We start from the raw sequence: 23,889 nt of genomic DNA, 5'->3' as shown, positions 1-23,889 counted from the left end.
CAAGCTGTAATCTGTGGGAATGTTCTTGAGTCGTGATGAGGGTTGTGGTAAACAGCTGGAGCATAACTTGAAAACACTTGAGGGAATAAAACCACGTTGGAAGGTGGAGTGAACTTTAAGGTGGAAGGTGGGGTGAACTTTAGGGTGGAAGGTGGAGTGAACTTTAAGGTGGAAGGTGGAGTGGACTTTCAGGTGGAAGGTGAAATGAACTTTCGGGTGGAAGATGGAGTGAACTTTAGGGTGGAAGATAGATGATATGAGAGGAAAAATGTTCTTTTGGGCACCCAATCCAATGAAGAGAATCTTATATACTTTATCGTTTAGGATATTTTAAACTACATCAGCAAAAAGGAATTTGAAGCAATACTGACTGTGGACCAACTGAATTTGGAACAAGAGAAAGGAAAAGTGTTCTTGAACTTCAGTGAGTACAATTTTCATGATATAAATGTATGAAATTTTTGCTATGTTGTTTTCAAATATATAAGTATAGACTGCCATGATACAATAGTAGCTAGCGGGATGCTGTTACGGCTTGGGCTGTTCCAGAGATTGGAGTCAGTTCTGGCACCATCTGTAAGGAGTCTGTATGTTCTCTCCGTGAACTACAAGGGTTTCCTCCAGGTGCTCTGGTTTCTTCCCACAATCCAATGACATACTGGTTAGTAGGTTAATCGGACACTGTAAATTTTCCTGTGATCTGGCTAGTGTTAATTAGGTAGGTCGCTGAGTGGTGTGGCTCGTTGGGCTGGAGGAATTGTTCACTCGTAATCTCTAAAACAAACAATCAATAAATAAATGTTTAAATGTCCAGGCATCTCAACATCTGAGGTACTTGTGACTTTCGGATTGCAGCGGAGCCAAAATGAAACCTACTTCACATCCTGTTCTGTAAATTCTATCCAGCTAAATACATTGTTGACCATCTTCGAGTTTAGTTCATATGGCAAAACATGGTTACTGCACCATATAGTTAACGTCATTTCTTCCCAAGGTGAAATACCAATGACGTTAAAATTGAGAAATGAATAAACTGTGGGCAAGTGAAACTCAGGGGAATAAAGGTTTGCATTTATACAGTATAGTTTTGTATGCAAAACCACTTTAAATCCAGCACTGGGTATTTTTGCTTGTACTGTGGTTGTTGCAATGCAGGTGATTTCTTTTAATAATTTGTGCATAGAAAGCTTTAACCAATAGCAATGACAAATTTAAGTGTGTACCAGTCACGCACTGGCTGAGGGTAGCTAACTTCTCATGATCCCTTCAAAAATCTGCATGCAGATAGGGACCATTTTAAAGTCTCATCTTCAAAGATGTCAAATTCAATTCCTTCAGTGCTGCACTAAAACGTGAGCCTTGATTTTGGTGCTCATCTACAGAGTGGACTTCATTCCACCATCTTCAGGTGCAGTTAGTTACTGAATGAAGGAATTCTGTAGTTTTGAGATCATGGGCAAAGAAGATGTTAGAAAAAAACCTTACTTTGAACTCAGTGAGAATGTCTACGGCAGCTAGTTACACAACACTTCATATTGAGCTAAGAAGGCACAGAACTTCAAATGAAGTGGAACATCCTTAGTGTTAGTCCATGCATGAAGAGTTACGAGAAAGGATAGAGATTATCATGCAAATTTTACTCTTTCTGCTGTTTAGTCATGTAAGACGTACTCTACATATGGAAACAATATTTAATTGCAAAATATATTTTTGGCCTTACAGACATATGTTTTGTCAGAATTACTGATGATGACTCATATGAATTTGTTTCATATCTTTAGTGAGTGCAGTAACTAACAATCTATAAGGCAGTTTTTGATCATCTTTGGTGATATGCAGCATTTATAGGAAGTTAAGATACACATTAGTCACGTGTAATAATTACCACATTATATGGTCTTATGGTCTATGTTACTGATGAAGTGTATTTGTTATGAGCCATTAACTTTTCCATTATTGGACACAATCTTTGCCCTCGTGACCTTCTTTCTACATCCGACAGGTGAAGAAGAAATCACTTTCCCTCCTACCTATCGATATGAGCGGAACACCAGAGACACCTACTCATGGCAGAAGCATAAAACTACTGGAGTATGTATGATTTAGCTCTTTGTTCTCTTAACTTAATGCCTTCACTTCCTATTTGCTGCTCAAGCACACTACTAGCAGAGTGTCAAAGAGGCAGAGGTGGATGTTGCAAGAAGGCCAACAGAACACAAAATTATGGAAGCGGTCTGCATATTTAGAATAAGCATGGGAGTTTGGAGAACAAATTTAGTTCTGAAGGCACAGGAAATTGACTATAAAATGGAAATGATTGAGAATTAAATATTGCAGCCTAAGGGTATTATACAAAAATGAGCAGGGACAAGAGCACAATATTGATAAGGGCATACATTTAGAAATTAGACACTTTCACACAGTCTTTTATTCAATTCAAGTTCAATTCGACCATACACGAATACCCACATATACGGTCAAATGAGACAGTGGAACCCTGGAGCCAAGGTGCAAAACATAGACCAACAGTCAGACGCAGCACAAAGTACATATAATGCATACAAGATAGAAAACGCAAGTAAGATATCAGTAAAATACAGCCATACAAACAAATAACCCAAAGCCTGAGTCCATGAATGACGCAGGAATCTGCAGTTGATCACAATTCAGCTTGTCTTCTGCCAAGTGACCACTGGGGGCAGCACTCACTCCGGACTGGACACTGCACCATGTCACTCTCCCCTGGTGGTAGGTGTGCACAAGTATAGCCATGGGTACCAGCTATGCCCAAAGGTGCAGCCATGGGCACCCGTATGCGTCCCAACTATGCCTGCCTTTTTGTTGGCTTTGTGGAACAGTCCATGTTCCAAGCCTATATGGGTATCCGTCCCCCTCTTTTCCTTCGCTACATTGACATCTGCATTGGTGCTGCTTCCTGCATGCATGCTAAGCTTGTTAATTTTATTAACTTTACCTCCAACTTTCACCCTGCCCTCAAATTTACCTGGTCCATTTCTGACACCTCCTTCCCATTTCTTGATCTTTCTGTCTCTATCTCTGAAGATGGCTTATCTACTGATATCTACTATAAGCCTACAGACTCTCACAGCTACCTGGACTATTCCTCTTCCCACCCTGTCTCTTGCAAAAATGCTATCCCCTACTCACAGTTCCTCCGTCTCCGCCGCATCTACTCTTAGAATGAGGCTTTTCATTCCAGGACAAAGGATATATCTTCCTTTTTTAAACAAAGGGGCTTCCCTTCTTCCACCATCAACTCTGCTCTCAAACGCATCTCTCCCATTTCCAGCACATCTGCCCTCACCCCATCTGCCTGCCACCCCACTCGGGATAGAGTTCCCCTTGTCCTCACCTACCAACCCACCAGCCTCCGGGTCCAACGTATAATCCTTCATAACTTCCGCCACCTCCAATGGGATCCCACCACCAAGCACATCTTTCCCTCCCCCCCCCTTCTGCTTTCCGCAGGGATCGCTCCCTATGTGATTCCCTTGTCTATTCATTTCCCCCCACCCATCCCTTCCCACCGATCTCCCTCCTGGCACTTATCCTTGTAAATGGAACAAGTGCTACACCTGCCCTTACACTTCCTTCCTCACCACCATTCAGGGCCCCAGACAGTCCTTCCAGGTGAAGTGTCACTTCACCTGTGAGTCGGCTGGTGTGGTATACTGTGTCCGGTGCTCCTGGTGTGGCCTTTTATATATTGGTGAGACCCGACGCAGACTGGGAGACCATTTCGCTGAACACCTACGCTCTGTCCGCCAGAGAAAGCAGGATCTCCCAGTGACCACACATTTTAATTCCACGTCCCATTCCCATTCTAATATGTCAATCCATGGCCTCCTCTACTGTCAAGATGAAGCCACACTCAGGTTGGAGGAACAACACCTTATATTCTATCTAGGTAGCCTCCAACCGGATGGCATGAACATTGATTTCTCTAACTTCCGTTAATGTCCCTCTTCCCTTTCTTACCCCATCCCTTATTTATCTGTCTATCTATCTATTTATTTATTTATTTCCCTTTTTTCTCTTTTCCCTCTCTCTCTTTTCTCTCTCTGCCCCTCTCACAATAACTCCTTGCTTGCTCTCCATCTTCCTCTGGTGCTTCCCTCCCTCTTTCTTTTTCCCTAGGCCTCCCATCCCATGGTCCTCTCCCTTCTCAAGCTCTGTATCCATTTTGCCAATCAACTTTCCAACTCTTAGCTTCAACCCACCCCCTCCGGTCTTCTCCTATCATTTTGGATCTCCCACTTTCAAATCTCTTACTATCTCTTCTTTCAGTTAGTCCTGACAAAGGGTCTCGGCCCGAAACGTCGACTGTGCTTCTTCCTATAGATGCTGCCTGGCCTGCTGCGTTTCACCAGCATTTTGTGTGTGTTGCTATGATATCTTTGTGTATGTCTCATTCGGTAATTGGCCCACATATTTTAGTACACACTTCTCCCTAGCCAAGGCCTATATTCATTCTGCAATAGTTAATAATTAACTGATGACATCACAGGTCACACGGCATTCACTCAGTCAACTTTTATAGTAATGGGGCATCCAGGAGAAAACTATTCCCTCTAATATCCCGTCACACAAAGTTACCATCAGGTAGGAGGGACTGAACCCTAAAGGCACACACTCAGCAATTCAGGAACAGCTTCTTCCCCTCTGCCATCCGATTCTTAAATGGACATTGAACCTGTGAACACTATTTCACTTTTTTAATATATGTTATTTCTGTTTTGCATGATTTTTAACCTATTCAATATATACCTACTGTAATTGATTTACTTATTTATCTATTTATTATTATTTTTCTCCTATATTATGTATGGCATTGAACTGCTGTTGCTAAGTTAATAAATCTCACAACACATGCCGGTGACAATAAATCTGATTCTGATTCTGATCAGGAGCATATTGAGCAGATTTGGGAAGGATGTGGGAATTAAAGATTAAATACTACCAGATCAGTATCCTGCATACAGTATTTGCCAATATTAAAGTTCTTTAGTCACCATTATGGAAAATTAATCAGAAACTCCATTTCACGGAGTGTAGCCTTTTTCATTAAAATAATTTCTGGAATGTATACTCAATTATTGTCTCTTTGATTAGCCTGCAGACTGCAGTAGTTTGGGGCACTCTAGTTTGGGCTAATTCATCTGTAACAAGAAGTCACCTTTCCCATTCTGATATGTCAGTCTATAAGATTCCTCTATTACCACGATGAGGTCACTCTCAGCTTGGAGGCGAGTCTTCCACCTCATATTCCACCTTGATGGTGTCTAACTTGTTGGCATGAAGTTTGATTTCTCTAACATCAAATAGTTTCTCCCACCTCCCCCTTCTCTCCTTTTTCATTCCCCATTCTGGCTCTTCTCTTAACCCTACTCTTCTCCTCACCATCTCCATCTAGTGCCCCTCCTCCTCCTCTTTTTCCCTTAGTCTACTCTCCTCTATTTCAGCTTCCTTCATCCTCAACCCTTGACTTTCTCCACCAATCACCTCCTAGCTTCTCTCCTTATTGCCCCTCCCTCCACTAGTTATCTTCCACCTCACCTGGCTTCCCCTATCATCTCCTAGCTTCTACTCCTTCCCTCACCCAACTCCTTATTTAGACTTCTTCCCCTTCCCTTTCCAGTCCTGGTCAAATTATTTATTCCTTTCCATAGATGTTGCTCGACCTGCTGAGTTACTCCACTATTTTGTATGTGTTACTCTGGGCTAATTTGTCACATGGGCAAGGTTGTTGAAGATGTATGGGAGTTCAAACACACTGGAGATCCCTCTGACCCACTCCTCAACATCCATCCTCATTTCTAGGGCAAATGTTGCTCTACTGTTTTGTGGTTTCCTTGGGAAAGTTCCTGAAAGTGTTATTCAAGATCAGGTGAGACCGTAGATCAACATGCCATCAGATTTTATTTTCCACTTGAAGCCAATATATTTTGCATTTAACAGGGGAACAGATAATAGCAGACAACACTGCAGACACCTGATAGCATCAGATAGCATCTGTGGAGAGGAAAACCATCAAAATTTTGAGTTAATGCAGAGATATTGAAAGAGAGTTAGAGAAATTTTAGATATATTGGTTTGTGCTTTGTAAATCCTCACATTCAGGAGCTAGGCTTTTTGAATGAAATGCAAATTTCTATGCATTATTCAGGTAAAAAAAAAAGCAGAAAACCAAAGCTTTCCTTATTGATGTTCTTTGTCTCTGTTATAGATAAGGATAAATGTTCCTTCTTGGTGCGATAGAGTCCTGTGGAAATCCTACCCCGAGACATATAATCAATGTACTTCATACGGTGAGTAAACTCAATCCTCGTGAGTGTTTCCTCCGCTAATAAAAGAAAGGAGATTAATTGGAAAGGATTGTCCATGGTCCTCTGGCCATTCCTTCTCTGACATCTCCCTCTAAGGTGAACTGCAGCAACCTTTCAAATGTAAACACTGCAGCTACTTATGTTTTTCGAGAACAAACCCAGCACTAAATGAGGGCATATTTTGCACGTGCGAGCATACTGTGTCCATGAATTATAATAAACAAAGCTTTAAACTTAACACAGCAGCTGCTTGAAGCTAGTTTTCAAGGCAATAAAAAATTGTTTGCGAACCGCTTGTTATTTGTGTTTTTTCAAAAGTGTAGATGAACGTTTTTTTAACCCCTGTGCACCTGATTTCTTGAGTAATGCTGCAAATAAATATTAGCTCCTGCACATGTACTCAGAAGTTACCTGAGCATTGAGAATCATAGAGACAGAGGACATTACAGCACAGAAACAGTTCCTTTGACCCATTCAGTCTGTGCTGAACTATTAATCTGCCTAGGCCTATTGACCTAGGCCCGAACCAAAGCCCTTCATACCCCATCCCTCCATGTATCTTCCAAGCTTCTCGTAACTGATGAAATCAAACCCATATCCACCACTTCCGCTGGCTGGTGGCATTGGTTCAACTTAGCCCTACAACACAGAGAGTAACATTTCATTCTCTTCCATTCCTGCAGGCTGCACAGATGACATCATGACCAGTGACCATTCACCTGTCTTCTCTACATTTGAAGTTGGAGTAACTTCCCAGTTTGTATCTAAGAAAGGTATAAGAACCAAATGATGAACCTGATAAGTTGTACTGCATTACATGACTTCATGATTCATCAACACATGAGATTCGGTAGAAGCATTTGTGTGTGTTGCTCATGACTGCATGGTTAGCTCTTTATATGGATCTAAGTTATGCTTACACTTCTGGGGTCAACACTGTGGGATACACGTGTCTTCCATTTCTTCCACTTGGGGACAAATCTATGATGGAACAAATCTAAGAGATTCTGCAGATGCTGGAAATCCAGAGTAACATCCACAAAATGTTGGTGGAACACAGCAGGTCAGGCAGCAGCTATGGAAAGGAATAAAGAGTTGATGTTTCAGGCCAAGACCCTTCATTAGGACCTGAAATGGCAACTGCTTATTCATTTCCAGAGATACTGCCTGATATGTTGATTTCCCCCAGCATTTTGTGTGATGGAATAAAACTTTCTTCTGATGAGGACTTCCAGATTTAATCAAAGTAAATAAACATATAAGCTCTGAGGTTACAACTAAAGTGCATGGCATTGTCATACAGAGAGATGTCTCAAGTAAATGTGTGGGAATGAGTTTGCCAAGAAAAAAGTGTTCTTAATTCATAAAAAAAATAATAAAAAATACTATTGGCACATTAGTGATTAGTGATTTTTGAAATGCTATAATGATTCAATATTCAATGTCTTCTCTTGTTTGTCTGTTATTGAAGCAGAGGAAAATTTTGCACTTAAAGGTGTAAGTAAGGAAGTTAGATGTACAGGGATTGTCCATGTACTATTGAGCACTATAACTCTATAATGTTACATAATGTGAGCATTTTCATTAAATGAACAAAAGCATTTTTATACCTGGAAAAACACAGGCATTCAGCCAGGGTTATTTCATTATTGAACATTCCAATTACAGTACTGTACAAAAGTCTTAGGCACAGCTAAACAATTCTGTAAAGCGACGATGTCTTCAAAAATATTGGAATGGAATGTTTCTAAATAACAAAAGATTATTACAAAGAGCAGTAAGCAGTAAAAACAAATAAAACAAATTAATATTTGGTGTGAACACCATTTACCTTCAGAACTGCATCAATTCTTTCAGGTACACTGTTGAGCAGTTTTATAAGAAAATCTGCTGATGGGTTGTTCCAAGCACCTTAGAGAACTTGCCACAGTTCTTCTGCAGACTTTGGCTGTCTCACTTGGTGCAGTCTTTCCAGATAATCCCAAACAGTTTTAATGATTTTGAGATCAGGGTCTGTAGAGGCCATACCATCTGAAAACATTTTAAAAAATCAAGGATGCCTAAGACTTTTGCACAGTACTTGTAAGTGGAAGTGTTTTAGAAGTTAGATAAACCCTGTCTGGAAAATCCTTTCATGATGACAGAAAGAATCCACATGGTTGTCAAAGAATTTGAGGGGAAACCAATTAAAATTTGTGAAAAAGGATTGTAGTTAGGAATCAGCTTGATAAGACAACTGTAAACTTTCAAGTGTTCAATAAACTTCAAACTTGTGTTGGAGACACAAAGGAACAAATTATATTGTGAAAAGGTGCTAGTATAGATCATTAAAAATAGTTACATTTATTGAGCTAAATTATTATTTAAGCTTCATGATAGTTCTTTATGTTCTTTTCATTCTACACCTATCAATGGTCATTTAGATTCTTATAACTGTTATATAAACAGTTCTGCCATGGTATACTTCTGAATCATAAGATGAATATTTTGAAGCATAACATGTATAATGTAGATTTAGTCATATAGACATGCAACATGAAAAGCTTTTTGGCCCATTGAGTCTACACCAATCATCAACCACCCTTTTATATTAATTCTACACTAGTCCAATTTTCCCATTAACTACCTCTGATTCACCTACTGCCACTCACTGCATACTGGGGAAACATTAGACTGGCTAGTTGACCTTTAAGCCTGCGTGTCTTTGGGATATGGGGAAACACTGCAATGACTGTAGGAAATTCATCTCTGGGTTAAAGAGAAAACCAGCAAACAGCACCCTGGGTCAGGAATCAACCCAGGTGACTGGAGCTATGAGATGAGCATCTCTATGGACTGCATCACAGTGCCAACCATCATAGATAATGATGGTTGTATTTGTATGTTCATGAGTCTGGGTTAGAGATTCTATGTTAATGCAAGTTTTTCTTGTATTTCAGATATTTTTAACTTCAATTAATTATGTTAATTCATGTTTTTTTCAGGCCCTTGTAACAGTTCTGGACAAGCTTGCATTGAGTTTGAAATTATTGAGGCCATTGTGAAGACAACTTGCAAAACAAAGTTCTTCATTGAATTTCATTCTAGTTGTTTGGAAGGTACGGGAATGTGTAGTCATCAATTTTGTTAATATTATCATCAAATCTTTAATTCTCATGGAAGGTCATTTTCATTCAATGGAGAGGTACCCCAATGATTCAGTCCTGCAGACATGGATTTAGATTCAAGTTTAGGTTTTCAAGAATTGTTTGACTGCAATCCAACTTCTCCACTATCAGCCTCAGTCTCTGGGCTGAAATGAGAGAACATAGAACTTAGAAGTTAGCAGCAGAAGATCATTCTACTGGTTGTATCTCTTCTCCCATTCAATGTTCAATGTTTTCAAATCACAGTCAATGATATAGTGTCCCTGATTATCATGCTAATTTCATGGAAAGTTGCCTTCTCTCCTTAATATTTAACAGTGGCCACATACTGAACACCACTTCCAATTTTTTTTTTTAGCGAGCAAATGTTAGAAGATGCAGCTCTTTTCCATATGTTAAAACATCTGTATATTGTGGTAGGGTTAAAAATTTATTTCAGCCATAACCTAGAATAACCAATAGTCATCCAGCCACCCACTGTGCACACCATCTAATTTTCCTTTGTGTTGACTTCAATCAGACAGGCTGCACCTTGTCCATCGTTACTTCCTTTATTCAGGGTACAATGTACTTTTATTATCAAGTATGTTTGCAGTATACAACTCTGAGATTCATCTTCTCCAGACAGCCACAAAACAAAAACAAAAATGTGGTGGCCACAAAGAAAAACATCAAAACTTCATGCACAAAAAAATCACACAAATAGCAATAAGAACATCACACTTCTCCATGCGCAAAAAAAAGACACGCAAACAGCAACAAGAACATCAATCACCCCACGCACAAAAAAAAACCAAATTGTGCAAATGGCAACAAGGGCATCAATCAACCCACGCTAAAAAAAAAACAAATTGTGCAAACAGCAACAGGAGCATCAGACTCCCCCCAACTCACATAAAAACAAGCAAATTGTGGAAACAGCAACAAGAAATGCCCTTGCAGAAAATGACCTTCCCTGCAATGGCAGGTTACTGGATGAAATAGCAGAAATGTCTGCAATCCCAAAACCAACCAATGGGGGAATCAAGATTTAGGATGGTAAAGTAGGAGGAGGAAAATTGTTCAAGGAAGAATGTTTAGCAATGTATCATTTACTCAAAATAAAGTTATAACACTCAGTAATATTGCATCTATATATTGCAATAATAATTATTAATATTAGTTAAATATGTAGCCATACCATTTGAACTTTCCGTGGGAGAGTCAAAGCACTGATCTTTTTGTGAATCATAGAGTTCCAAAGCATTTGTTCCAATGCCTAGATTTTATGCCCTTTTTCTTAACTTATGTCAAGCCTTGTGGCCCTGACACTTAACCTGATAAGTATTTGTTTGCTAAGATCTTCACCCAGCATGGCTGCACAGAAGTCTTAGGAAGATCCTTGTCCCCAGTTGATGAAAATTATACTTAGACTGAGGGGAAGAGTAGGGCAAGAGAGTCGTTGACCTGCGACCTGCCATCTGGAAACATGTCATCTTAAAGAGAGAAAACTGGGAAGGAAGAAGTAAAGTCCCATCTGATCCGCAGGACATGGTGTCAGGACACTCACCTCTCTATAATCTGTTCTTTTCCATCTTGAGCAGCCTATTTCCTAGAGACATAGGAAAACCAGTCAGTCTCCGTTAGACCTTAAAGAACGTTTTAGGCCTTATTATGATAGTTAAATTGTACCTCAAATACTTTCAAGATGGAGGAGAATTAGGGTCAAGTTTAAGATAGCTCAAAAGTATAGACAGTTGGTGATACATCAACCAACTAGTTTTGTTTGATTAATGTCACTCCTGGGCCACTACTGCTTTCACCATTTTATTCTACATTAAAAAGTCCATCCAACATCACCCACAAGAGTAGGTGTAATCCATATGTTTTCTCAAGTCTGCTGAACCATTAAACCACTTCCACTTTATACCTTAACAGCAATATTCCTTGATGCCATGTCCAAAAACACCAGTTGATCTTATTTATGACCATATTCAGGAAATGAGCACCAATTGTTTTTCAAAGTAAAGAATTTCAAAGATTCACAAAGTCCAAAAATAATGAAGATTCTTTTGGTATTAATCATAAGTGGCCAACCTATTCTCTTGACACTACGCCTCATTGTTCTATTCTGTCTAGACCAGCCTTTCTTGCCCTGAAGGAACCCTTGAAATAATTTTCAGGTCTCAGAGAACCACTGCGTGAAAATTATTATATCTACAGCTCACAATACATTAGTGTGATCAGTAAGCTGTAGATATAATAATCCAAAAGTAATTGTCAATGTTCTTTTGAGTATGGAATGATTTTGTCTTGGGGAGAAAATGGTGGTTAAGCTTAGCTTACCTTTCTTGAAATTAATCTCTTTCTTTCCCTTTCATAAATTTTTAAAACTCATAAGACAAACTTAATACATTACTGTTAAATAACTAGCTTAAGCCAAAATGGGATTTAATTTTTCTAATGGTAGGCTCAGTAGATTTGATTTAAATAAAAGTTGTAAATTGATTTTAATTAATGCTATTTACCACATGAACATTTTTTGGCAATGTTGAATATAATTACTAAAAACCATAAGCCAAGGCGATATGAATAAAAATAGAGCCTAAAACACAGTTTTTTACAAGACTTTGAAAAATCATTTCCTTACTAAGTGACATGACCAAGCTCAAATATAGACCTAGCATGTGAAACCTGTTCTTGTTGTTCGGCACAGACTGGGCACAATAGAATAGGACAAACTGGATTACCAGTCCATGTAAAACCCATTCATAAGTGGCTTTCATTGTAAAGACAGACTTTTTTGTGTGCCTTTGTTGTACTAGTGCAATGAAATGACTCAGAAGATTCTTATTAGAATTGTCTGTAGGCCTAACCATAAAGTCCTCCTCTTCCATTTCACATTTCCTCTTCAAAAATCACCAGACTGGATTGTCTTTAAAATGAAAAATTCTCTCCAATTTTCTATGACACCAGTAGAGTTTCTTTGCTGCCATAAGACAGTTGGTGGCATGTAAGGGGAAGATGGAGGAAGTAATTCAGGAGGGAGAGGCTGATGTCACAGCCCAAGTTGGGCGAGACAATTCAATGCTCAGAAAATGAACTTCACGCTCCTCATCGACCTACAGTCCTCTCCTCTGTGCAATACAGCGCTCACCAATTATCAACCTACTGTCGCCCCCCCTGAGCAATACAGCACTCCTCATCAGCCTACCATCGTGCAATACAGTGCTCATCAATTATCAACGGCCTCCCCTATCTTCCGTCAAAAACTGAGAATGGATTCAATCAAATAAACACGGTCCTACTGCGCACTGCCTGCTGGGCTGAGATACCTCTAACGAGATTACTAACGGGGCTGACCGGTCACTGCCCACCACTGCGAGCGCTAGTATCGAGCATCCAGTGAAGTTCAAAAAAGGATGATAATTTTTTTAACGACGATCTCTCGCGGAACTCTAGCAACCTCTCGTGGTACCCCGGTTGAGAAAATCTTGTGTAAATTAGCTATTCTGACTTACTGTCATGATGGTTGTTAATGTGAGGTCCATTTAATAAGCTGTTTTATCATTTTATATTTAACATATTAACTGCCCATCAATTGCCCTCCTTGGCAAACTCAACACCTCTCTATCTCTAAAGACTTCAAATTTTTCCCACTAAGAAAGGGACCCTAAAATCAACTGATTTGGATTTTCCATTACTAGACAAATGAAGCATTAAGTTATGCAGTATATACAGTACATTCCTACCCATCTTCTGCATCTACAGTATATGACTTACTTCCTTCAATTGTGCACCACAATGCTGTTCAATTGTGTCCATTATTAAAACTCACTGTTGCTTTATCAGACCTAATTCATTAGTTTAGTGGTCACTCCAAAAAAACAGACTTGTAGAAAGAAATCAATAGCAAAATAATATTAGCAGTCCATATCTGAGTCAGAATAAGTTAATTCACTTCCAATCATCTTTGCTTTTATGCTAATTCAGAGTCAATTTATCACATATATATCGAAAAATAAAGTAAATGCATCATTTGTGCTAACAACCAACACAGCCAAGGATGTGCTTGGTGCAGCCCCAGTGCCAACATAGAATGCCCATAATGTTCAGCAGAACAACACAAGCAGAAACAATGAAACAAACAACAACAGCAAAACAGGCCCCTTTCAACGTGCTCACACACTGAAACGATGATGTGACAATATCACTGAGTTCTAAATTTGTCATCATTTTAACCGAGGGCAGAAGCTTTGCAATTATATTGAAAGAGCTATTTGCTCAATCACTTTAAATAACACATTTAGCCTATTGTTTGTTTTCCTCTGACCCTCAAAGGAAGTGCTTTTAAGCAATAGTAAAATTGCCAGCTGAACAGTTCTTTTTTTCAAGCTCTTTCCAAAGGCAACTTTGTCTCTCAAGTGTGATTATAGACTGAAATGACTAAAGTAAATATGACTATTATAAATGGAACATAGGCCATAGGACCATAATACATAGGATATTTGGCCCATCAAGTCTGCTCTGCCATTCCATCAGGGCTGATTTATTAATAAATAGCAAATTAAGCTGAATACATGGAACCTCCCTCTTCTTTGTTGTACTTAGTAAAGAGACACAAGAGACTGCAGATGTGTAACCCACTTAAGTAACTCGGTGGGTCAATAGATGCTGATGAAGGGTTTTCACCGGAAATATCATGTTTCTTTCCTATCTGCTGAATTCATTGAGTTCCTCCAAGCAGTTGTATTTAGTAGGAGTTTGGTTTAACAGAAAAGATATGTATGAAAATGTGTTAGTAATGTTGGATTATCAGAAATGCATTTTCCCTTCACAGAGTTCAAGAAGAGTTTGGATAATGGCACCCAGATCTGCATTAAACATGGATTTCTGAGAATTGAATGGTCTGCACACCAGTTGCCAATGGTAGGTTGCAGCCTATCCTAATGAAAGCTGGTAATACAATTCAATATAGTACAGTAAGATCAATGTTATATCTAGAGTTGATGAATGTGAAAGGACTTGTCCTGCCATAGCCTTCTGTGGCAAGGAATTCCACAGATTCACCATCATCTGGCTAAAGAAATCTTTCCTCTTCTTTGCTCCAAATGGATGCCCCTCTATTCTGAGACTGTGCCCTCTGGACTGAGACTCCCTCACTGTATGAAACATCTCCACATCCACTCTATCTAGGCTCCCATAATTGAATAGGTTTCAACACGATTCCGCTCATTCTCCTGAACTCCATAGAGTACAGGCCCAGAGCTATCAAATGCTCCACATCTGTTAACTCTTTCATTCCTGGGAATAACTGCTCCTCTTATGTTAACCCTTCCATTGCTGGGATCATTCTCATGCAGCATCTCTGGACTTTCTCCAATGTCAGCACATCTTTTCTTAATTAAAGAGCATAAAACTGCTCATAATACTCCAAGTGTGGTCTGATCAATACCTTATAAAGTCTCAGCGTTATGTCTTTGCTTTTGTATTCTAGTCCTCCCGAAATCAATGCTAATATTACATTACCATTAACTCAACCTGCAAATTAACCATTAGGTCAGGCTAATATTTTTCTTTCTTCTGCCTCTCTCCCTTCAGAAAGAGTTGAGACACATTTGCAATTTTCCAGTGCTTCTGAACCATAACAGAATGAATTGATTATTGAAAGGTCATTACTAATGTCTTGACAACCTTTTCAGCTATGTCTTTCAGAACCCTGAGGTGTAGTCAATCTGGTCCAGGTGACTTATCTACCTTCAGGCTTTCCAGCTTCCAACAATCCTTAGTAATGACAATGACACACACTTCTGCCCCTTGACTCTCTTGCATTTCTGGCATTCTGTTAGTGTCTTCCACAGTGAAGACTGATGCAAAATACTTACTAACTTCTTCCGCCAATTCTATATTACAACCTCGCCAGTGCCATTTTCTAGTAATCTGATATCCACTCTCATCTCTCTTTTACCCTTTATCTGAAGAAACGTTTTGTATCTTCTTTTATTTTATTGGCTAGCATACCTAAATATTTCATCTTTTCTCTCTTCATGCCTTTTGTAGTTGCCTTCCATTGATTTTTAAAAGCTTCCCAATCCTTCACCTTCCTAGTTATTTCTGCTATATTATGTGCCCTCTCTTTTGCTTTTATGCTGTCTTTGACTTCCTTTGTCACCCACGGTTGCCTCATCCTCCCTTTAGAATACCTCTTCATCTTTGGAATGTGTCTTTCTTGCACCTTCCAAATTGCTCCCAGAAACTCCAGCCATTGCTGTTTTGCCATCAGTCCTGTTCATCTCTCCTTCCAGTCAACTTTGATCAGCTCCTCTCTCATGCCTCTGTAATTGCTTTTACTCCACTTTAATACTTATACATTCAGTTTTAGTTTCTTCTCAAACTGTAGTGTGAATTTGATCATATCATGATCAGTGCCTCTACAGGGTTCCTTTACCTTTATCTTCCTAATCAAATGGGAGTAATTATGTAACACCCAATCTGGAATTGCCGATTCCCTAGTGGGCTCAACCACAAGCTGTTCTAAAAAGCCATCTGCTGTGCATTCTACAATTTCCCTCTCTTGGGATCCAGCACCAACCTGAATCTCCCAATCTACCTGCATATTGAAATGTCCTGTGACTACTGCAACATTGCCCTTTTTACATACTTTTTCTATCTCCCATTGTAATTTGTAGCCCACATCCAAGCTACTGTTCAGGGGCTTGTATATAACTCACAGCAGAATCTTTTTACCCTTGTAATTTCTTAACTCTACCCACAATAATTCTACATCTTCCTACCCTATGTCACCTCTTTCTAAGGAGCTGATTTCATTATCTAACAAAAGAGCCACTCCTCTGCCTACCTGCCTATCCTTTTGATACAATGTGTACCCTTGGATGTTAAGTTCCCAACTATGATCTTCTTTCAGCCACAATTCAGCGATGCCCTCAACATCACACCTGCTAATCTCTAACTGCAGTACAAGATCATCTACCTTATTCCGTGTACTGCATGTATTCAGTCCTGTATTCATCACCCTTTTCAATTTTTGTCCCCCGTTAACTCATCCCACTTGCTGTAATTTTGCCCTATTATCTGCCTGTCTTTCCTCACAGTCTTACTACACAACACATCTAGTTGGATATCCCACTCTCAGCCCGAAAACTCTGGTTCCCATTCCCCTGCCAAATTAGTTTAAACCCTCTCCAACAGCTCCAGCAAATCTGGCTGCAAATTTACTGGTTCTGCCTCAGGTTCAGGTGCAACGCTTCCTTCTGTACAAGTCATTTCTTCCCCAGAAGACATTGCACTGATCCTGAAATCCAAAACCTTGCCACCTGCACCAATTCTTCAGCCATGCATTTAATTTTCAAATCATCCTATTCTTACTCTCATTGCCTAGGAGATAACTTAAGTCTTTTTCTCTTGCAGTAGTGGTGTCTACTGCCTTTTAGAACATAGGTACATCAGTATTTCAAAGTTCTCTTGTGAGTCTTGGGTTATTCTGACCTGACTATATATATCAATGTCACTGTGTCAGAAGCATGGAACCCTCTATCTAGTGTCCACATTTAGTGATGAGGCAATTGATGGGCCAGCTTTGGTAAGAATAGAGAAAAAAAAAACCCTTTTGACGTGCTTCTTCCCATAGATGCTGCCCGGCCTGCTGTGTTCCACCAGCATTTTGTGTGTGTTTTTTGAAAAAGTAGTTCTAAACAAAGCATGTCTAAGACTAGGATAGATGTAAATCCTTTACCTTCACTGTGTTTTGCTGGTTCTTAAAAACATTAGAATATAAGAATTGAGAACAGGAGTAGGTCATCTGTCCCTTCTTGTCATGGTAGGGCAATGTACTAGCACAAGAGTAGGCATGATAGCATAGCGCTAGGCACTTCACTTTGCAGCGCCAGTTTTCACTGATCAGGATTCAATTCCCACCACTGTCTATAAAGAGCTTGAACATTCTCCCTGTAACTGCATGGTTTTCCTCTTGGAGCTCCAGTTTCTTTCCACATTCCAGACATGTACAGTAAGAGTTATCGAGTTATCAGCTTACTATGTTGGCACTAGAAGTACGGCAGCACTTGCGGGCTACCCAACAAACCCTCGCTGATTTGATTAGACACATGCAGCATATTTCACTGTAAGTTTGCACACGTGACAAATGAAGCTAACCTGTAATCTTCAATAATCAATAAGATTGTGGCTAATCTTTAACCTCAGTTCCATTTTCTGGCATCAGGCCCAAATTCTTTGAATACCCAGAACTCTGAGTGAGTCTGCACAGCCATTGAGAAAGAGAATTCCAGAGGTACATTATGTCTGAATGAAGAAATTTCACATCCATCTATTTATCTGACTGATGTTGCTGGGTGGTTTGGCTTGAAGGGCAAAAAGGCTTATTCCACGCTGTATCTTAATAAATAAATTAATACTGTTTTGCTTTTAATAGTTATCTCCAATTCTCTCTGATATTGAGTATCTACAAGACCAACACCTCCTCCTGACCATAAAATCCACAGATGGATACGAATCCTATGGTAAGTTTGAGTTCTTTTAACATTATGTTTATGGGATCAAGAACATAAGAAGGAGACATACAATTTCCTCAGTAATCTGCATGAAACACACATGATAGTAACAGCTCAGTCTCATACTTTCCTCCCAAGTGTTGATGACATTCACTTTGCTGCAGCAATAAATACCACTCTTCTACAAGCTTACTGCTAGTGATCAAGAATGAATTTCAATGCGTTAGCAAGATATAAAAGGATGAAAGCCTGCTTTGCATGACTCCTCCTGTGGCTGGTAAACTCAACGCTTGCCAGAGATTATGTGTCAGTCACATTGGGCTCTCCTGTTTGAGCGGCCATTCCGCTCTCATTCCGTTCTCAATTTGGCACAAAGATCATGAGGGGTTAATTACTTTCAAGACTGATATTTTCACGTCAGCTTCAGGGTTGCTCAATTTTGATGGTCAGTGATGACTTTCACTTCTTGTTTAGTACTTTTCTGGCAGCCTTGGTGACTTCCTTAGAAATTTATTAGTAGCTGACTTTATCACTCCAACTGCTGCCATTGATGTAAGATGAGACCCCAAATGACATAAAGGTCCCTAAGTGCCCATTAAGATGTGACTTCCAGTATTTCTGAGGATGTAGCCAGGGCGATGGATGAATTGAAATAGATCCTCCAAAAATGGAGCCTTGTCATATTGTTTGATTGCCAGAACAGAGTAGACCAACTCTCCTGCTCTTGCTCTTCTGCAATGTGTTGCAGACAACCAAAGAATCCCAGGATTCAAAGTTCAAATTAAATCTATTATCAAAACATATATATGTCACCACATACAACACTGAGATTCATTTTCTTGTGGGCATCCTCAGTAAATACAAAGAAACACAATTAATCAGTAAAAAAAACGCACGCAACGAGACGGGCAACCAACCAAAGTGCCAAAGACAACAAACTGTGCAAATGCGAAATGGAAAATAAAAATCATAATAAAAAATAAATAAGAAGTAAATATCAAGAACATGAGATGAAGAGTCCTTGAAAGTGAATCCCTAGGTTGTGGGGACAGTTCAATATGGGGTGAGTGAAGAGTCTGATGACTGAGAGGTTATAACTGTTCCTGAACATGGTGATGTGAATTTTATTGAAACCTATCGAATAATGAAAGGCCAAGATAGAGTGGAGTCAGAGATGATGTTTCCTCTCGTGGAGGAGTCAATGGCAGAGGGCACAGACTCAATACACTAGAAAAGTGATGAGGAGGTATTTCTTCAGCCAGGGAATGGTGAACTGTGGAATTCATTGGCATAGATGGTTGGGGAGGCCAAGTCTTTGGGTATACGTAAATCTGAGGTTGATGGTTCTTGATTAGTAGGGGTTTCAAATGTTACTGGGAGAAGACATGAGAATGAGGTTGAGAGGGAAGATATATCACCCTTGATCAAATGGCAAAGCAGATGTGATGGACTGAATGGTCTAATTCTGCTGCAATTTCTTTTGGTTTTATGATTTTTCTTTCGCTCAAATTCTGTGTGAAAACACATCATCCTGTCACTCATCACTCTCTGTCCTATGGCCTCAAGTTGTGTCAGTATCTTGGGTTATAGAGATAAATTTACAACACTAGACTATCCCTCGGTAACTTCCTCAGCAGGAATCCAGAGTCCTATTGATTAGAACATAGAACATAGAAATCTACAGCACATTACAGGCCCATCAGCCACACTGTTGTGCCAACCATGTAACCTACTCTAGAGACTGCCTAGAAACTCCCTATGACATAGCCCTTATTCTTAGCCCTAAGCTCCATGTACTTACCTAAAAGACCCTATTGTATCTGCCTCAACCACCATCACTGGCAGTTCATTCCATGTACCCACCACTCTCTGTGTGAAAGCCTTACCTCTGACATCCCCCTTATGCCTGCTTCCAAGCACCTTAAAACTATGCCCCTCATGTTAGCCGTTTCAGCCCTGGGAAAAAGGCCTCTGGCTATCCACACAATTCAGAATGAGTACAGTAATGGTCAAGTCTGTAGAGCAAATGCAAGGATTCAAGGAAAGCTGCCCATTTCTGACACATATAAACCACATTAAGGATGAACATGTATCATTCACACATGTTCAAGTAGGTGGCGGGGGATGAGAATGTGAGGTGTGGCGTGTGGGTGCACTAATCCCCTTGGTACAGAACTTATGTTTTAACCTTATTTAGTGGTGGTGGCCACCAGAAAAAACATAGTCCCTAAGGAGCTGCAGCTCGATGCATCTGACGCAGATGTAGACGTCTGAGAGGCTGGGAGTCTCCAGGACTTCCCACATCTGACACCGAGCACAGAACACCGGCCTCACACACATACTTCCTGTCTGTATTCTGGTGGCCACCACCATTAAATAAGGTTAAAATGTAAGTCCTGTACCAAGGGGATTATTGCACTCCCACGCCACACCTCCCATTCTCATACCCCTCCACCTACTTGACTCCAGCACCCAAGATTTCAATTAAGGCATGACACCAACTGGGAAGACTCAGGCATGGGCAATGGGTAGCCTTCTTTTGGAGTTGTTATGTATCTCTGACCTAAGGACAAACAGATAGGTGGAATTATTCTGCACATTCTGGGCTAAGCAGCCATCTCAGTTGCCCTTTATCACCCACTCCAATTAAAATCACCAAAAGTTAATTCATGAAAAACTATCACACACCAAAAGCTCAAAAAACATTTAAAATAACCACTAAATCCAGCAAATCTAATATACTGTAATACCATTAAGGAGTACCTCATATGTGAATCATGTAATTAAAAATCTTGCTTTTTATATTAACCTCTGCTGAAACCTTGCTTCCTCTGTGTTTCAGGAGAGTGCTGTATTGCACTAAAATCCTTGATTGGGAGCACACCACAGAGGTTTGAAACAGGCCTGTCTCACCTGGGAGATGAGTCAGGATCTATCCGTGTGACGATGAGGGTCGTTGTTCCAGCAGAACGCAAACGGACTCGGGAGCGCCTCTACGGTGAGTCCTCCAGGCGGTGACATTCTCAGCATGTCCTGCTGCTGCTAAAGTTCGGAGGTTTCCTCGTACCTGATTGAAGCAACAAGGTCAATAGAACAGCAAGCACAAAGTACACTGCAGATGCTGTGGTCAAATCAACAGGTACCAACCAGATAGATGAACTCAGCCGAACGGGCAGCATCCGTTGACTGCTCATTTCAACGGATGCTGCCAGCTGGTTTGTACGTGTTCAGTAAAACAGCATACTGTATGTGCAGGAATTGTGAGATAAAAAAAAAGAAAAGGCTACAATTGTTCAGCAGGTTAGCAGCTTCTGAGGAGAGAAAAATGGGAGCTATGTGTAAAATAATCAGAACTAAGAAGATTTGGAACTGAAGCATGTTTTCGGTTACAGAGGAAAGGGTGAGGTGGTGAGAAAAGAGGAGTATCTGGGATAGGGTGAGATCACGGCAGACTATTGTTGCCGCAAACAATCTCCTGGAGGTACTCAGTGGTTTGAGCAGCATCCATGAGAGGAAATAAACTGCTGATGTTTCAGGTTGAAATATTGTATTAAGACTAAGAATGGAAAAGAGAGATTACCTGTATAAAGAAGAGTTAAAACTAATGTTGATATCAATCAAGAAAGGACAGTGGGGCTGGTTCTTTGGAGCTAATGTGGCTGGTGCAGATATACTAGCCAGATTATGTAGAGAGATGAATGAGAGTAGTGATGTAAGAAAAAATACTGCTGAAACTTTCAGGTATGTAACTGAGTAATGCTGGAAATACCCAGCGGGATAATCAGCATCTGTGGGGAGAGAAAAAGCAGAGTTCATGTTACACATCCATGTTCTCCAAAGTGAAATTTTAACTAAATTTATTCTTTCCACACTTGCTGCCTAGCCTGTTGAGTAAGGAGTTGGGCGTGCTATGTTGGCACAGGAACGTGTGGTGACACTTGTGAGCTCCCTCCAGCACATCCTTAGTTTGTATTGGTTGGTAATGCAAATGATTCATTTCACTGTATGTTTAAATGTACTTGTGATAAATAAATTAATCTGAGTCTAAATCTGAACTTTGTTTCTCTTCCCTCCCTGGCCTGCTGAGTGCCTCCAGCACTTTCTGTTCTTATTTCAGACTGTATCTGCAGTTTGCTTGCTTTCCGTTTACAAGTAAATGAATGTGTTCTGCAAAGCAGTCATCCAATCTGTGTTTGGGTTTTCCAACATAGAGGAGACAACTTTCTGAGCAGCAAGTACCGCACATTAAATTGGAAAAAGGGCAAATTAATTTCTGCTTCAACGGCAAGCCACGTTTCAGTCCCTGGAAAGAGGCAGATGTTACAATGCCTGTGGTTGCAAGGGAAGATGCAGTGAGAAGGGTATTATGCATTGGTGGAAATGAACAAGTGAGGCACACATGGAATGGTGCATTCAGAATGCTGAAAGAGGTGGGGAAGATGTGTCAGCTGTTGGAATCTGTTTGAAAGTGGCAGAGCTAACAGGACATTGAATGTAGTGGCTGGTGGATTAAGAGGGGAGGGGAAGGAAGTCCCATCTTAGCTGTATGTGGGAGGAGATGTGTTGAAAGAAGTGAAAGTAATAGAGCATAAGCAATTGAGAGTCCTATCAATTATGATAAAGGGCAAGGCACTGTTAAGGAAGAAATCTTAAAAGTACAGATGTGGAAAATCTCATCACCAGAGACCTTCACTGGAAATTAAGAAACAGGGAGAAAGGAAGTAGTCCTTACAGGAAGCAGGTGGTAGGAAGAACACTCAAGGTATGAAACTTGTGAGCTTAGAAATGCGTATTGGTTCTGGTTCCTTCCTCCAGTCCAAAAAAAAGTTCAAGAAAAACCATGTGAAAGAGAGAGCTGGTTGCAAACTAGTTGTGTTGGATATTGAAAGCTAAACACAGTAATATTATCAGCTCTTTACAAAGAGACACATTCAATCCCATTGTAACAGTCTAGTCGGATACAGATATTTGAATGAAATTGAACAACTTTCATTTGAAATCTGAAATTTTATGGAACACAAGGGGAATGTAAAAGCTGGTTCCATTGTTGGCACAGTTCCACGTAAGGCCATATGATTAGTTCACCTGTGTTTCTTTCTGTGCAGAATGGATCAGTTCTGAAAGGGATGAGACCAAACCTTCGAAAGATAAAGCTCAAACATCTAAGCCAATTCAGGAATGCATTGGGTAAGCAGTTTCATTTGTGGGGTTCTTATTGCAAGCACCTTGTATCTTTCCTTAAAAACACACTCATGTTGTGTAATTATCTCCTGAATCTAATGACACTTTCCCAACAATTTTCTCTTTAAGTTTGATTAAAGACTTAAACCAGTTTATATAGACAATAGACAATAGACAATAGGTGCAGAAGTAGACCATTCGGCCCTTTGAGCCTGCACCACCATTTTGAGATCATGGCTGATCAATTCCTATCAATACCCAGTTCCTGCCTTGTCCCCATATCCCTTGATTCCCCTATCCATAAGATACCTATCTAGCTCCTTCTTGAAAGCATCCAGAGAATTGGCCTCCACTACCTTCCGAGGCAGTGCATTCCAGACCCCCACAACTCTCTGGGAGAAGAAGTTTTTCCTTAACTCTGTCCTAAATGACCTACCCCTTATTCTCAAACCGTGCCCTCTGGTACTGGACTGTCCCAGCATCTGGAACATATTTCCTGCCTCTATCTTGTCCAATCCCTTAATAATCTTATATGTTTCAATCAGATCCCCTCTTAATCTCCTTAATTCCAGCGTGTACAAGCCCAGTCTCTCTAACCTCTCTGCGTAAGACAGTCCAGACATCCCAGGAATTAACCTCGTGAATCTACGCTGCACTTCCTCTATAGCCAGGATGTCCTTCCTTAACCCTGGAGACCAAAACTGTACA

General features: G+C 40.1%; 1 protein-coding gene across 2 annotated transcripts in view; it reads left to right on the top strand.

Moving 5' to 3' along the window:
• The window catches only part of LOC140734215 (phosphatidylinositol 3,4,5-trisphosphate 5-phosphatase 2-like), a 209,514-nt gene that overhangs the window by 161,682 nt on the left and 23,943 nt on the right, over positions 1-23,889 (top strand). For both annotated transcript variants that reach the window (XM_073057895.1, XM_073057894.1), the window contains exons 17-25: positions 325-424; positions 2,003-2,091; positions 6,248-6,329; positions 7,031-7,120; positions 9,332-9,445; positions 14,313-14,401; positions 17,922-18,009; positions 20,843-20,998; positions 23,106-23,187. In XM_073057895.1, coding sequence (XP_072913996.1) covers positions 325-424; positions 2,003-2,091; positions 6,248-6,329; positions 7,031-7,120; positions 9,332-9,445; positions 14,313-14,401; positions 17,922-18,009; positions 20,843-20,998; positions 23,106-23,187 — 890 coding nt within the window. The remainder of the gene's footprint in view (positions 1-324; positions 425-2,002; positions 2,092-6,247; positions 6,330-7,030; positions 7,121-9,331; positions 9,446-14,312; positions 14,402-17,921; positions 18,010-20,842; positions 20,999-23,105; positions 23,188-23,889) is intronic.

The sequence above is a fragment of the Hemitrygon akajei genome, chromosome 10 (assembly GCF_048418815.1).
Source record: "Hemitrygon akajei chromosome 10, sHemAka1.3, whole genome shotgun sequence".
NCBI lineage: Eukaryota > Metazoa > Chordata > Chondrichthyes > Myliobatiformes > Dasyatidae > Hemitrygon > Hemitrygon akajei.
The sequence above is the reverse complement of the archived record's forward strand: the minus strand, read 5'-3'. Positions and strand labels throughout refer to the sequence as shown.